General features: G+C 49.0%; 1 protein-coding gene across 2 annotated transcripts in view; it reads left to right on the forward strand.

The window, feature by feature from the left end:
- Positions 1 to 16,766, forward strand: part of gpr139 (G protein-coupled receptor 139) — an 84,812-nt gene extending 68,046 nt beyond the window's left edge. For both annotated transcript variants that reach the window (XM_038821051.1, XM_038821052.1), the window contains exon 3: positions 14,169 to 16,766. In XM_038821051.1, the coding sequence (XP_038676979.1) occupies positions 14,169 to 15,103 (935 nt within the window). In that variant the 3' untranslated portion in view covers positions 15,104 to 16,766. The remainder of the gene's footprint in view (positions 1 to 14,168) is intronic.
- Positions 16,767 to 17,477: the final 711 nt, after the last annotated feature.

Below are 17,477 nucleotides of genomic sequence, written 5' to 3' on the forward strand. Positions count from 1 at the left end.
CCCTCACATCGCAAACCAACCTTCCTCACATCGCAAATCAACCCCCCCCCTCACATCACAAACCAACTCCCCCTCACATCACAAACCAACTCCCCCTCACATCGCAAACCAACTCCCCCTCACATAGGAAACCAACCCTCCCTACATCACAAACCAGCCCCCCAACATCGCAAACCAACTCCCCCTCACATCGCAAACCAACTCACCCTCACATAGGAAACCAACTCCCCCTCACATCATAAACCAGCCCCCCACATCACAAACCAGCCCCCCCACATCACAAACCAGCCCCCCCACATCACAAACCAGCCCCCCCACATCACAAACCAGCCCCCCACATCACAAACCAGCCCCCCCACATCACAAACCAGCCCCCCGCATCACAAATCAACCCCCCCTCACATCACAAACCAACCCCCGCACATCACAAACCAGCCCCCCTCACATCGCAAAGCAGCCCCCCCCGCATCGCAAACCAACCCTCCCTACATCGCAAAGCAGCCCCCCACCTCCAGCTTTCCTGGGTGCCCCCCTTCTCCCAAGTATGGGGTGGCCTGACCTGCACCCCCAACGGACCCCCTAAATAAGGAGACCCCCCACAGTGATCCTCCCCAGGGACCCCTTAATGCAGCTAATGGATGTGAGGGGTTTAAACACAGATTTGGAGGCATGGACCTGTGTAGCCTCCAGGTGAGTGTTACAGCTGTAACTGCCTCTGTCTGGACTGCTCCCTAGCTTCCAGAAAAGCGTCTCTTTTCTGGGGGTCCCTGTGGAGGGTCTCCCTATTTAGAGGTCCCTGTGGTTAGGGCATCTCTGGGGCATCTTCCTGCGTCTGTGGATTCAGGGGCAGCATGGAGGGGTCTGGTGGGGTTGGGGTGGGCATGTTTGGCATTGTGGGTTGAGGGTACACCTCGGGTGGACTTTGTGCCACCCCTGACTCACAGCGAGGTCCACCACGACAAGGCCATGTTTGTCCACGCCTGTTGTGATGCACGCCCACCAGATTCCCGGCCCAGAGGACTGGAGAATCACGTTGCCTGGAGAATCTGGTGACATCCACCAAGTGGATGTCATTAAGACCCACTTGCACCCTCCCGCTGGCGGGCAGGCGAAAACTCCGATTCTGCCGCAAGTGGTGTGCCGGAGAATCGGCAACGCTCTCGATCCTGTTTTTATCTATGGTGCCCGATTCTCCGCAGCATCGGGAGCCCTGCTAGGGGCAGCGGACAATCCAGGCCACTGTTCTGTAGACCTAAGCCCTCGGTACAGTCTGTCAGTAAGCCAAGTTCATGCTCTTTCGAAGAAGTACTTGAGAACAGACAGCCTCTTAAAATAAACTGTTATTGGATCTCTGAGAGCTAAATAAATAAACAAACTTAATCTTCCCTTTGAAACTGCCTGGACTTGTCAATCAAAAAGCTTTTAAGAGGTAATGATGTGTGAAATTGAATGTAAACAATGCAGTTCAAAGATTTTTGCCATCTAGGATAAATCAACATGTGACATGTGGGACCCTTTCAAGGCCGGCACGTTGACATTGGATTGGATTGGATTGGATTGGATTGGATTGGATTGGATTGGATTGGATTTGTTTATTGTCACGTGCACTGAGGGACAGTGAAAAGTATTTTTCTGCGAGCAGCTCAATAGATCATTAAGTACATGGGAAGAAAAGGGAAGAAAAAAAATACATAATAGGGCAACACAAGATACACAATGTAACTACATAAGCACCGGCATCGGTTGAAGCATACAGGGGTGTAGTGTTAATGAGGTCAGTCCATAAGAGAGGAGTCTGGTAACAGCGGGGAAGAAGCTGTTTTTGAGTCTGTTCATGCGTGTCCTCAGACTTCTGTATCTCCTGCCCGATGGAAGAAGTTGGAAGAGTGAGTAAGCCGGGTGGGAGGGGTCTTTGATTATGCTGCCCGCTTTCCCCAGGCAGCGGGAGGTGTAGATGGAGTCAATGGATGGGAGGCAGGTTTGTGTGATGGACTGGGCAGTAGAACACAGAACATAGAACATTACAGCGCAGTACGGGCCCTTCGGCCCTCGATGTTGCGCCGACCTGTGAAACCATCTGAAGCCTATCTGACCTACACTATTCCATTTTCATCCATATGTCTATCCAGTGACCACTTAAATGCCCTTAAAGTTGGCGAGTCTACTACTGTTGCAGGCAGGGCGTTCCACACCCCTACTACTCTCTGAGTAAAGAAACTGCCTCTGACATCAGTCCTATATATACCACCCCTCAATTTAAAGCTATGTCCCCTCGTGTTGGTCATCACCATCCGAAGAAAAAGACTCTCATTGTCCACCCTAAAGAACATAGAACATAGAACAGTACAGCACAGAACAGGCCCTTCGGCCCTCAATGTTGTGCCGAGCCATGATCACCCTACTCAAACCCACGTATCCACCCTATACCCATAACCCAACAACCCCCCCCTTAACCTTACTTTTATTAGGACACTACGGGCAATTTAGCATGGCCAATCCACCTAACCCGCACATCTTTGGACTGTGGGAGGAAACCGGAGCACCCGGAGGAAACCCACGCACACAGGGGGAGGACGTGCAGACTCCACACAGACAGTGACCCAGCCGGGATCTAACCCTCTGACTATCTTATATGTCTCTATTAAGTCACCTCTCAGCCTTCTCCTCTCTAACGAAAACAACCTCAAGTCCCTGAGCCTTTCCTCGTAAGACCTTCCCTCCATACCAGGCAACATCCTAGTAAATCTCCTCTGAACCCTTTCCAAAGCTTCCACATCCTTCCTATAATGTGGTGACCAGAACTGCACGCAGTACTCCAGGTGCGGCAGCACCAGAGTTATGTACAGCTGCAGCATGACCTTGTGGCTCCGAAACTCAATCCCCCTGCTGATAAAGGCTAGCACACCATATGCCTTCTTAACAGCCCTATTAACCTGGGTGGCAACTTTCAGGGATTTATGTACCTGGATGCCGAGATCTATCTGTTCATCTACACTACCAAGAATCTTGCCATTAGCCCAGTACTCTGCATTCCTGTTACTCCTTCCAAAGTGAACCACCTCACACTTTTCCGCATTAAACTCCATCTGCCACCTCTCAGCCCAGCTCTGCAGCTTATCTATGTCCCTCTGTATCCTATAACATCCTTCAGCACTATCCACAACTCCACCGACCTTCGTGTCATCTGCAAATTTACTAACCCATCCTTCTACACCCTCTTCCAGGTCATTTATAAAAATGACAAACAGCAGTGGCCCCAAAACAGATCCTTGCGGTACACCACTAGTAACTGAACTCCAGGATGAACATTTGCCATCAACCACCACCCTCTGTCTTCTTTCAGCTAGCCAATTACTGATCCAAACCGCTAAATCACCTTCAATTCCATACTTCCTTATTTTCTGCAATAGCCTACCGTGGGGAACCTTATCAAACGCCTTACTGAAATCCATATACACCACATCAACAGCTTTACCCTCATCCACCTGTTTGGTCACCTTCTCATAAAACTCAATAAGGTTTGTGAGGCATGACCTACCCTTCACAAAATCGTGTTGACTATCGCTAATCAACTTGTTCTTTTCAAGATGATTATAAACCCTATCTCTTATAACCTTTTCCAACATTTTACCCACAACCGAAGTAAGGCTCACAGGTCTATAATTACCAGGGTTGTCTCTACTCCCCTTCTTGAACAAGGGGACAACATTTGCTATCCTCCAGTCTTCCAGCACTATTCCTGTCGACAAAGACGACATAAAGATCAAGGACAAAGGCTCTGCAATCTCCTCCCTGGCTTCCCAGAGAATCCTAGGATAAATCCCATCTGGCCCAGGGGACTTATCTATTTTGACATTTTCCAAAATTGCTAACACCTGCTCCTTTTGAACCTCAATTCCATCTAGCCTAGTCGACTGAACCTGAGTGTTCTCCTCGACAACATTGTCTTTCTCCAGTGTAAACACTGATGAAAAATATCCATTTAACACTTCCCCTATCTCCTCTGATTCCACACACAACTTTCCACTAATATCCTTGATTGGCCCTAATCTTACTCTAGTCATTCTTTTGTTCCTGATATACCTATAGAAAGCCTTAGGGTTTTCCTCGATCCTATCCGCCAACGACTTTTCGTGTCCTCTCCTCGCTCTTCTTAACTCTCCCTTTAGGTCCTTCCTGGCTAACTTGTAACTCTCAAGTGCCCTAACTGAGCCTTCATGTCTCATCCTAACATAAGCCTTCTTCTTCCTCTTGACAAGTGCTTCAACTTCCTTAGTAAACCACGGTTCCCTTGCTTGACAACTTCCTCCCTGCCTGACAGGTACATACTTATCAAGGACACGCAGTAGCTGTTCCTTGAAAAAGCTCCACATTTCGATTGTACCCATCCCCTGCAGTTTCCTTCCCCATCCTATACATCCTAAATCTTGCCGAATATCATCATAATTGCCTTTCCCCCAGGTATAATTCTTGCCTTGCAGTATTCATGACTCTCTGAAGTTTCTTACGGTCCTGGGCCGAGCAGTTGCCATACCAGGCTGTGATGCAGCCCGATAGGATGCTTTCTGTGGTGCATCTGTAAAAGTTGGTAAAGGTTAATGTGGACATGCTGAATTTCCTTAGTTTCCTGAGGAAGTATAGGCGCTGTTGTGCTTTCTTGGTGATAGCGTCGACGTGAGTGAACCAGGACAGATTTTTGGTGATGTGCACCCCTAGGAATTTGAAACTGCTAACCATCTCCACCTCGGCCCCGTTGATGCTGACAGGGGTGTGTACAGTACTTTGCTTCCTGAAGTCAATGACCAGCCCTTTAGTTTTGATGGCATTGAGGGAGAGATTGTTGTCGCTGCATCACTCCACTAGGTTCTCTATCTTCCTCCTGTATTCTGACTTGTCATTATTCGAGATCCGGCCCACTGTGGTCGTATCGTCAGCAAACTTGTAGATGGAGTTGGAACCAAGTTTTGCCACACAGTCGTGTGTGTACAGGGAGTAGAGTAGGGGGTTAAGTACGCAGCCTTGCGGGGCCCCGGTATTGAGGACTATTGTGGAGGAGGTGTTGTTGTTCATTCTTACTGACTGTGGTCTGTTGGTCAGAAAATCGAGGATCCAGTTGCAGAGTGGAGAGCCAAGTCCTAGGTTTTGGAGCTTTGATATGAGCTTGGCTGGGATTATGGTGTTGAAGGCGGAGCTGTAGTCAATAAATAGGAGTCTGATATAGGAGTCCTTGTTTTCGAGATGCTCTAGGGATGAGTGTAGGGCCAGGGAAATGGTGTCTGATGTGGACCGGTTGCAACGGAATGCAAATTGCAATGGATCAAGGCGTTCTGGGAGTATGGAGGTGATGCGCTTCATGATCAACCTCTCGAAGCACTTCATTACGACTGAAGTCAGGGCCAGCGGACAGTAGTCATTGAGGCATGTTGCCTAGTTCTTCTTTGGTACCGGTATGATGGTGGTCTTCTTGAAGTAGGTGGGGACCTCGGAGTGGAGTAGGGACAGGTTAAAGATGTCCGTGAATACCTCTGCCAGCTGGTCCGTGCAGGCTCTGAGTGCACGACCAGGGATCCCATCTGGGCCCGTCGCCTTCCGAGGTTTCACTTTCAGGAAGGCCGATCTGACTTCGGAAGCTGTTATGGTTAGCACTGCACTGCTGCCTCACAGCTCCAAGGTCCTGGGTTCAATTCCGGCCTCGAGTGACTGTCTGTGTGGAGTTTGCACTTTTTCCCAGTACCTGCGTGGGTTTCCTCCAGGTGCTCTGGTTTCCTCCCACAGTCCAAAGATGAGCAGGTTAGGTGGGTTGGCCATGATAAATTACCCCTTAGTGTCCAAAAGTTAGGTGTGATTACTGGGTTATAGGGTGGAGACGTGGGCTTAAGAAGGGTGCTCTTTCCAAGGGCCGGTGTAGACTTGATGGGCCAAATGGCCTCCTTCTGCACTGTAAATTCTATGATTTATGAAGCGTCAGTTAATAAGAATTCAGGACCGGCATGTTCCTGTAAGTATGGCGAGTTTCAGGAACCTTGGACAACGAGGGATATTGTGAGCCTATTCCAAAAGAAAAGGAAGCATTTGTAAGGACTAGGAGGCTGAGAACAGACACATCCCATGAGGAATATAAGGAAATTAGGAAGGAACTTAAACAAAGAATCAGGAGGGCAACAGGCATCATGAAAAGCCATTGGCGAACAGGATTAAGGAAAATCCCAAGACGCTTTACACGTGTATAAAGAGAGAATGGTTAGCCAGGGAAAGGGTTGGCCAACTCAAAGACAGTGGGGGGAATCTATGTGTGGAGCCAGTGGAAATGGGGGAGGTATTAAATGAGTACTTTGCGTCAGTATTCACCAGAGCGAAGGACTTGGTGGATGATGAGTCTGGGGAAGGGAGTGCCGATACTTTGGGTCATGCCGATATAAAAAAGGAGGAGGTGTTGGGGTCTTGAAAAGCATTAAGGTAGATAAGTCCACAGGGCCTGATGGGATCTACCCCAGAATACTGAGGGAGGCCAGAGAGGAAATTGCTGAGGCCTTGACAGAAATCTTTGTATCTTCACTGGCTACAGGTGAGGCCCCAGAGGACTGGAGAATAGCCAATGTTGTTCCTTTGTTTATGAAGGGCAGCAAGGATAATCCAGGTAATTACTGGCCTGTGAGCCTTACATCAGTGGTAGGGAAATTATTGGAGAGGATTCTTCGAGGCAGGATTTACTCCCATTTGGAAAGTTGACGTATTAGCAAGAGGCAGCATGGTTTTGTGAATGGGAGGTTGTGTCTCACTAACCTGATCAAATATTTTGAGGAAGTGACGAAGATGACTGATGAAGGTAGGGCAGTGGATGTCGTCCTCATGGACTTCAGTAAGGCCTTTGACAAGGTCCGTCATGGCAGACTGGTACAGAAGGTGAAGTAACTCAGGATCAGAGGTGAGCTGGCAAGATGGATACAGAACTGGCTAGGTCATGGAGGCAGAGAGTAGCAATGGAAGGGTCCTTTTCTGATTGGATGGCTGTGACTAGTGGTGTTCCGCAGGGATCAGTGCTGGGACCTTTACTGTTCATAGTATATATAAATAATTTGGAGGAAAATGTAACTGGTCTGATTAGTAAGTGTGCGGACGAATTCAAAGGTTGGTGGAATTGCGAATAATGGTGAGGACTGTCAGAGGATACAGCAGAATATAGATTGGTTGGAGACTTGGGTGAAGAGATGGAGGAAGATGGACTTTAATCCGGACAAATGGGAGGTAATGGATTTTGGAAGGTCTAATACAGATGGGAAATATACAGTGAATGGCAGAACCCTTAAGTGTATTGACAGGCAGAGGGATCTGGGTGTACAGGTCCACAGGTCACTTAAAGTGGCAACACAGGTGGAGAAGGTAGTCAAGAAGGCATACGGCATGCTTGCCTTCATCGGCCGGACATTGAGTATAAAAATTGGCAAGTCATGTTGCAGCTGTATAGAACTTTAGTTAGGCCACACCTGGAATGCAGTGTTCAATTCTGGTCGCCACATTACCAGAAGGATGTGGAGGCCTTAGAGAGGGTGCAGAAGAGATTTACCAGGATGCTGCCTGGTATGGAGAGCTGGTATGGATGGGACTGTTTAGCACAGGGCTAAATCGCTGGCTTTCAAAGCAAACCACGAAGGCCAGCAGCACGGTTCAATTCCCGTAACAGCCTTCCCGAACAGGCGCCGGAATGTGGCGACTAGGGGCTTTTCACAGTAACTTCATTTGAAGCCTACTCGTGACAATAAGTTATTTTCATTTCATTTTCATTAGCTATGAGGAGAGGTTGGAGAAACTTGGTTTGTTCTCACTGGAACGACGGAGGTTGAGGGGCGACCTGACAGAAGCATACAAGATTATGAGGGGCATGGATAGAGTGGATACCCTGGAAATGTAGGTGGTTTTAGGTAAGAGGAGCAGGGTGATCAGCACAGACTTGGAGGGCTGAAGGGCCTGTTCCTGTGTTGTACTTTTCTTTGTTCTTTGTTCTCAGACATAATTTGAGGCTTCAAAACTTTAAACGACAGTGAAATTGACTGTGAGAAAACCACCTCAAACATTCCACCACATTAAACAGAATACCTTCACAGTCATTTCACAGATCTTTGAACTGGGTAATATGGACAGACTCTTTCAAGGGTTTGGGGGTAAATATGGGAACATGTTCACTTTATTATCAGAGATATTGAGCTGGATTCTCCATTCTCTATTCTGGAGACTCTGGGTTGAATTCCTGGACCGAGCCCACCAGGATGTCCGTGCAGCGGGGTTTGCTGCCTTTGACAGGATGCCCCGGTCCAGGGGGTGATTGGCGGGATGAAGATCCTCCTATCAGCCCGTGCAGATGATAGGCTGCTCTACACCAACCTAAAGGGCTTCCTCTTCATGAACATGCAGCTGAGATGTGACCATCAGATGTGCATCATGGATGAATGCGGCCGATAGCCAGGCAGTATGCACGACCCCTTCATCCTTGCACACTTACCAATTCCTAGCCTTTTCCAAAATTCTTTGGACTCTGGAATGGTTTCTACAGTTTGGAGGGTAACAAATGTAACCCCGCTATTCAAAAAGGGAGGTAGAGAGAAAACAGGGAACTATAGACCAGTGAGACTAACATCGGCAGCAGGGAGGTGGCTGAATTTCACAATTTAGAAAGCATTTGGAAAACAGTGGTATAATCAGACAAAGTTAGCATGGCGACTGGGGGGTTTTCACAGTAACTTCATTGCAGTGTTAATCTAAGGCTACTTGTGACACTAATAAGATTATTATTATAAATCCCTAAGTATGAGTAATGTCACAGGTATCCATTTTTATTATTCATAGAATTTAAAGTGCAGAAGGAGGCCATTCGGCCCATTGAGTCTGCACCGGCTCCTGGAAAGAGCACCCTACCCAAGGTTAACACCTCCACCCTATCCCCATAACCCAGTAACCCCACCCAACACTAAGGGCAATTTTGGACACTAAGGGCAATTTATCATGGCCAATCCACCTAACCTGCACATCTTTGGACTGTGGGAGGAAACCGGAGCACCCGGAGGAAACCCACGCACACATGGGGAGGATGTGCAGACTCCGCACAGACAGTGACCCAAGCCGGAATCAAACCGGAATCAAACCCCCCCCCCCCCCCCGGCTAGGTCCAAGAATCCCCGAGGGGCAGTGTGAATCCTGCCCTACTGCCCCGACGCCGGCTGCCTAATTCTCCAGCGCCGTTTTTCGGGCGGGGGCGGGGTTCACGCCACGCTGGTCGGGGGCCATTGGCAGTGGCCCCCTGGCAATTCTCCGGGCCCTGATGGGCTGAGCGACCATCCGTTTTTTGCCAGTCCCGCCGGCGTAGGTTGGGGGACCTGGCAGGTAAGTCAGTGGGGGCTGTCCTCGGGGAGGGGGAGGGGGGGGGGAGGCGCAGGGGGATCCGACCCCAGGGGAGGCCCCAACAGTGGTGGGCCACGATCGGGGCCCACCGACCTGCGGGCTGGCCTGTTCCCGGGGCGGCCCCTGCAGGGCTTCGCCATGGCCGGCGCGGAGAGACCCTCCCGCGCACGCGCCAAAATACGCAGGCCGGTCTGCGCAAGCACGGAATCATGGCGAAGGTTCCGGCAAGAGACCACGCCGGCCCTTCGATGCATGCGCAAACTCGCGCAGTCCCTTTGGCACCAGCTGGAGCAGCGGCAATCCCTCCGCCATCCACCTAGCCCCCGAAAATTCAGAGAATTCTGCACTTTCGGGGCCTGTTGACGCCGGAGTGGTTGGCACCGGTTCTCCCGCTGGAATGGAGATTTAGTCCCCAGAAGGGAGAATTCCGCTGACAATTTCTGGACCACTTCTGTTTGCAAAGGAAAGGGTCCATGTGTGGAAATATATGTAGCTGTTAGCATGTGTAAGTGAGCCAGATTGACAATCGGCAATTGGTGTCAGTGTAATTTTTCGCTCAATCGGGATTGTTAAGTCAGTGTTTTCTATTCGGGGAATATTATCTTATGTTCGACAAAGGACAGTATTCTGTGCCCGCGTTTGCTGTGGGCACAAATGGCACAAAATCCCACGAGAGTGAAAAAACTGGAATCTCACTGGTGAATTCTTGCAATGTGATTGTCCCTGAGCACCCCCCAGCATTGACAGAAAGAGGCTCCTGTCCAGGAAGGTGGGAAACCTCATTTAAATCCATTAAGATATAATTATATGTATTCGGCAAAGTTTAATCACCTCACATTGGGATTTCCCCCTCGTCAATATATCACGTCTGCAAAGTTCACAACAGATCTGGAGCAAAAGCAACCAGGGAAAGGGAATCTGCCAGGTGCACACAGGTCTGAACATATCCCCCAGGGGGAGAGAGACATGCCCAGGACTACCCCCTGCCACTGCAGGAACGCCAAGGGACTGTGCCAGAGGTGCCCCATTGGGGATTCAATGGGGGAGTTCCTCATGTCTGCGGGAGAGAGGGGTCTCTGTGTCCATGGAGTGGGGAGGGATTCCCAGCTGCATATGGAGAGCTCCACTATTTTTTTAACTGGAGATCATCGCTGGAAAGCTGTAAATCCCGGCTTCTTCCAGCTCTGCTCCACCAGCATTGTCTCCACCAACACTTCCAGGATAAGTGCTGGCCCTATAGCGAGTACGGCTGGCAGATACAGGGGGTGGTACGGGGTGTGGTACAAGGGGGGGGGGGGGGGGGGGGGGCGTACAGGGGGGTGGTAAGCTGCTCGCTACCTTTCTCGCCTGAACAGCACTTGGAAGAAATTAAAGGAAACCTTTGCCTGTTGTGTCCTGAGCTTTGCAAACACGGGCGGGTTGATCACATTCAGCACTCTGCTTGTTGCAAACAGCAGAAATTCATAAACCCCATCACTTCTTTGTTTGACTGGCAGGAAATGTTTTTAGCTGTATGGCAGCACCATGTTGGTGGAGAATTCCGCTCGGGATGTGTTGTGTCGGCTTTAACTCCTGCAGGATAATTGCGAGGCTGTCACGTTCTATTCTGGAAAGTGCCCAATACCCCTCAGATTTCCCTGGACCTGGAAGGTGTTTCAAAAATTTCACAAGAATGATTCCAGGGATGAAGAACTGTATCCATGAGGATAGATTGGAGAGGTTGGGACTGTTTTCCTGGAGAGAAGGCGGCTGAGAGGAGACTTGATGGAGATATTCAAGTCACTGAGGGGTGTGGACAAGGTAAATGGTGAGAAACTGTCCCTCTCAAGAGAGAACCAGAGGACATAGGTTCTAAATAATTAGCAAAAGAAGTAGAAGTGATGTTAGGAAAATGTTTCACCCCAGACGCTGTTTAGAGTCTGCAATGAACTTCCAGCAAGGGAGATGGAGGCAGTTTCACTTGAGGTATTCAAAAGGGAATTGGATTTTTCGATGAAAAGAAAGAATGCGCACGATTACGAGAATAAGGCGGGGGAGTGGGACTCGGTAGAATGGTCTTTCAGAGGTCTAGTACAGACAGGATGGGCCAAAAGGCCTTGTTCTGCATTGTAAAGACACTGATGAATCAGGAAAGGCTTTGAAGAAGCAAATGTTAATGTGGAGACACACGTGGAGCAGTCAGGTGAAAGCTTTACCCCCTTTGGAATCTTTAATCATGAAAATGCTCAAAACACTCAGCAGGTCAGACAGCACCTGTGGAAAAGGAAACTTCTGCAGCGGGATTCTCCGTCGGCGAGAATTCTCCACTCCGCCAGCACCGCCCCCATCCCCCCGGCACAGCTCCCCCACCCCACCAGCAACCCACCCCCACCCCACCAGCAACCCACCCCTCCCCCTGGCAGAGCTCCCCCACCCCACCAGCAACCCACCCCCACCCCACCAGCAGCCCACCCCCACCCCACCAGCAACCCACGCCCACACCACCACCCACCCACCCCCACCCCACCAGCAGCCCACCCCCACCCCCACCCCGCCAGCAGCCCACCCCTCCCCCTGGCAGAGCTCCCCCACCCCACCAGCAACCCACGCCCACACCACCACCCACCCCGCCAGCAACCCACCCCCACCCCACCAGCAGCCCACCCCCACCCCACCAGCAGCCCACCCCCACCCCACCAGCAGCCCACCCCCACCCCACCAGCAGCCCACCCCCACCCCACCAGCAGCCCACCCCCACCCAACCAGCAACCACCCCCACCCCACCACCCACCCACCCCACCCCACCAGCAACCCACCCCCCCCCCACCACCCACCCACCCCCCCCCACCAGCAACCCACCCCCACCCCACCAGCAGCCCACCCCCACCCCACCAGCAGCCCACCCCCACCCAACCAGCAACCCACCCCCACCCCACCACCCACCCACCCCACCCCACCAGCAACCCACCCCCACCCCACCAGCAACCCACCCCCACCCCACCAGCAGCCCACCCCCACCCCACCAGCAGCCCACCCCACCCCACCAGCAGCCCACCCACCCACCCCCACACCCACCACCCACCCACCCAACCCCACACCCACCAGCAACCCACCCCCACCCCACCAGCAACCCACCCCCACACCCGCCAGCAACCCACCCCCACACCCGCCAGCAACCCACCCCCACCCCACCAGCAACCCACCCCCACCCCACCAGCAACCCACCCCCACACCCGCCAGCAACCCACCCCCACCCCACCAGCAGCCCACCCACCCACCCCCACACCCCCCACCCACCCACCCACCCCCACACCCACCAGCACCCCACCCCCACCCCACCAGCAACCCCCCCCCACACCCGCCAGCAACCCACCCCCACACCCGCCAGCAACCCACCCCCACCCCACCAGCAGCCCACCCCCACCCCGCCAGCAGCCCACCCCCACCCCGCCAGCAGCCCACCCCCATGTGATATTTATGTTGATTAATCAAAATACATCTATTGATCGTATATATCTACATGTCAAAATATAAATCTATATATCTGTATATCTAGCATATATCTATGTACGTATATACCCAGGATATTCTGGGCGGGATCTTTGGCTGTTGCTGCAGATTCTCTCTGATGAAGCTGCTTTGCTGATAGGAGGTATTGTGACAATCTCTCATTCCAGCCTCATTGGCATTATTCAGGCCTCAGCCAAGACAGGGCCTCGTCCTTGAAGGGAGGGACTGCAAAAGGCCTGAAGCTGGGGCGGAATCCGACCCCCCGGGGCGTCAATCCCGTCCCCGCCGTGTCCTGAATTCTCCCCCCCCCCCCGAGATTTGGCAGGGGCGGGAATTTCGGTCGGCGGGCCCCCCGCGGTGATTCTCCGGCCCGTGATGGGCCGAAGTCCCGCCGCTGACAGGCCTCTCCCGCCAACGTGGTTTAAACCAACTCTGGTACCGGCGGGATTGGCGGCCCAGGCGGGCTCCGGGGTCCTGGGGGGGGGGGGGGGTGCGCGGGGCGATCGGACCCCGGGTGGTGCCCCCACGGTGGCCTGGCCCGCGATCAGAGCCCACTGATTGGCGGGCGGGCCTGTGCCGTGCGGGCACTCTTTTTCTTCTGCCCTGCCATGGCCTTCACCATGGCAGGGGCTGAAGAGACCCCCCTCCCCTGCGCATGCGCCGGTATGATGTCAGCAATCGCTGACGCACCGGCGCTGGCACGGACTACCGCCGGCCGCGAAGGCCTTTCGACCCCGGCTGGCGGGGCGCCAAAGGCCGTTCGCGCCGGCCGGCGGAGCGACAACCACTCTGGCGCGGGCCTAGCCCCTAAAGGCGCGGAGAATTCCACACCTTTGGGGGGGCCCAACGCCGGAATGGTTTACGCCACTCCGTTCCCCCCGGGACCCCCCCCCCCCCCCCCCCGCCCCCCCCCCCCCGCCCCCCGCCCCGCTGGGTAGGGGAGAATCCCGGCCCCAGCCATTGTTCCCATCTTTGTAGATTGAGTCATTTCAGGACATTTTCAGGGATTCAGAGGGACCAGGATTATTTTATATTCTGTTTATCTCCAGGAAAAGATCAAAGTGTATTTTATTATTTTATTGTTATTTATTATTATATTATTTTATCGTCTAGCAACACAAAATTAAAACTTGCATGAAAGAGTGACTTGCGTAAAAATGGAAAATGTATTGCGAGAGAATTCAATTTGGCTTTAAGCAAATGAAGTATCCACAACGCAGCAGGAACTTTAAAATAATAAATTGAATTGCTCGGAATGTCTGAATAAACTTTCCTTTCTTTCCCAGCCAATATTCTCACAGTAATCATTCTTTCTCGGTTGGTGGCTCGGAGGCAGAAGTCCTCCTACAATTATCTCCTGGCTCTTGCTGCTGCAGACATACTCGTCCTTTTCTTCATTGTCTTTGTGGATTTTCTGCTTGAAGACTTCATTTTGGGTGAACAACTGCCTCAAGTACTGGACAAAATAATTGGAGTGCTAGAATTCTCCTCTAATCACACATCTATCTGGATAACTGTTCCTTTAACCATTGACAGGTACATTGCCGTCTGTCACCCACTAAAGTACCACACAGTGTCATACCCGGCTCGCACTCGGAGAGTGATATTGAGCGTCTACATCACCTGCTTCTTCACCAGCATCCCGTACTACTGGTGGCCCAACATCTGGAGTGAAAATTATACAAGTACTTCCATGCATCAGATCTTAATTTGGGTCCACTGCTTCACTGTATACCTAGTGCCGTGTTCAATTTTCTTTCTTCTGAACTCAATTATTGTTCATAAACTTAAAAGGAAAAGCCATTTCCGCATGCGGGGGTACTCTACAGGAAAGACAACAGCTATTCTACTCACTATTACAACCATATTTGCAATACTTTGGGCACCAAGAATGGTTATGATTCTTTACCATGTCTACGTATCGCCAATAAATAATGGTTGGTTGGTGCACATTGTGTCAGATGTCGCCAACATGCTTGCATTGTTAAACACAGCCATTAACTTCTTCCTTTATTGCTTCATCAGTAAACGATTCCGCACAATGGCAGCTGGGACACTGAAGGCCTTCATTAAGTGTGAGAAACAACCTGTGCATTTTTACACAAACCACAACTTTTCAATCACAAGTAGTCCCTGGATCTCCCCTGCCAACTCCCACTGCATCAAGATGCTTGTATACCAATACGATAAGGATGGAAAACCTCTGAAGATATCGCCTTGAATTGGAAACTTAGCACCAAAGCATTATTTGAAGATCACAATGTCTGATCATTTAAGTAATTGCATTTTAATGTCAACTTCTGCTTTTAGCACCATTTTCATATGACTTTGCTCACCGTTGAGATGTATCTACACATTTGGCATTTATTTAATATTCTCAAAGAGGATATTAACAATGACACGCAAGTTACCTTGAGATCTTTGTATGAAAGGTGGAGCAAGAAAATGTGTAGAAGAGTTAGCAAAAACCGGTGCAAAAGGATTACAAATTGCAAAAAAATGACTCAGTGCTTAATTTACAATCACTTATACCAAAAGATTATATGCTATGTATTCCTTAAGAGTCCTAAAGGATTTTATTATACAAGTTTTGTTGAGTGGAATGACAGTACCTGGATGTTTAGTGTTTAATTCAATAGGATTTTACAGTGCAAATATAGGTGCGTGTTTTCTGCAAACATATATGAACATATTTAATTGATCCTGCTTGTGAATTATTTAGGGATGTACTCAGGTGAGATATATGAATAGATGTGAACTCTATATTTACACCTGTGTTTTATCTGGGATTTTTAAAAACATGTTTTTCTCACTAATTCAGAGGAATTTCCTTGAACAGTCACCAGGTATAAAAAGGGTGGAGCTGAGAGAGGAGCAATGCTGACTTCAGGCCCAAAAGCTAAAGCTAATTAATTGCAGTCCCCATGCTATTCATTAAATAGACATTTATCAAATCTGGTGTTTTGCAAAGAGAAAAAGAATCAATTTGATTCCAGAGAATGTATTGCAATAATTGTATAGACTTTATACACAGAAAGCAAAAAGATTGTGAACTTTTCGAAGTTATCACCAAGAAATAGCCTGTCAGCAAACACACTGCACTCAGAGATCTTGACATGTGTTTGTTCTATAAACTGCACTTTGGACATTGTCTGAAACACAGCTTTTGTAAGGATGTGCTACTAACAACATTGTGAAGATTAATATTACTGCATGTTGTACAACTAGAACAACACAAGCCTAACAGTAATTCTCGTCCATGATCCAACATCCTTATCTCCATTTCATTTGTATAACTGTTCTGTAAACACATTGTTAAAGAGTTGAAATTATACAAGAGGAGTCTGGTTTTAGGACTACAGACGATGGATGATAGGTCCACATTGTTATTCCTCATTTGAAATATCCAACTGAGTGAATTAGGACTTTAAACGCATATTTTTATTAAAGTGGTTGTATTGTGAATGATATGTGATTGTTGAACATTATTATTCCTGCTTACAATACTTTGCACAATAAATTTAAAAGAATGCTAACTGACAAGTTTTATATGTTCATTAATTATTAAGTTTTCACCTACAGTATAATAAATGTCGCCATAGTCCCAGATGACCATAGGCTGCTTTCCCCTTTGTGCGGGAATGCTGACTGGTGGGGATTTAACCTGAGAATCAGCACACCCCAGGCAAGGGGCAAGGTTGAGTAATCTCAGCCAGTACGGGAATTGAACCCACGCTGCTGACCTTGTTCTGCATCACAAACCAGCCGTCCAGCTAACCGTCCGCCCGATAGATTAAATGTTTTTACTGCCTTAATTATGGATATTATCTGAATGTGGTTTTCTCATCAGCTACTTCTTGTTAAGAAATGAACCAAATCTCACACTTTCCACCTACTGTACTACATCTGATTTAGCTGTTTTTGGTTCAGTAAATACTTTTCCGATATTTAAATTAATTTCAGAAAATATGTTCTTTGTCTTTGATTTCCTTAATTAATTGATTTCAGGTGATGTCCAATGTTGTTCAAAACTGATCATGCAAAATTATTTGATCTGCCTGTTTGTTGAATTTTCTCTTTTCTTGAATTTTCAGTATTTATGGGGAATGATTTCAAAAAGTACGTTTCAGTTTATAAAAGGGACCTGGTATTTGGTTAACTCTGCACTGCAGGTCATTATGTATAAACACATAATAATTTCTTTTTGAAATGACTTGAATATTCTCTTTAATTTCTGTACATTTAAACAGTAAAAGCAAAGCTGTAATATCCGAATGGCTGGTATTAAAATATACAACATCATCATTTCACAATATTGACAAAAGTGATCGCAAACTTTCCATTAGTCACCAAAACATTGTTACCACGAATCATCATAAAATTAAGTATCAGAGAAAATATCAGTGTGAACATTTCCATGACTTGTCTGTGGTGAAAATATGCATCTGTGAATTTCCGATAGTTGGGACTTTATTTTTTATGAAGATGCACACATAGATATCAAAAAATCTAGATCTCATTAGATTCTAATTAGATACATGAATTACTAGTTACTTTACTGCCATTCAGAAATGATAAATAAAATATCAGCTATA

The sequence above is a fragment of the Scyliorhinus canicula genome, chromosome 15 (assembly GCF_902713615.1).
Source record: "Scyliorhinus canicula chromosome 15, sScyCan1.1, whole genome shotgun sequence".
NCBI lineage: Eukaryota > Metazoa > Chordata > Chondrichthyes > Carcharhiniformes > Scyliorhinidae > Scyliorhinus > Scyliorhinus canicula.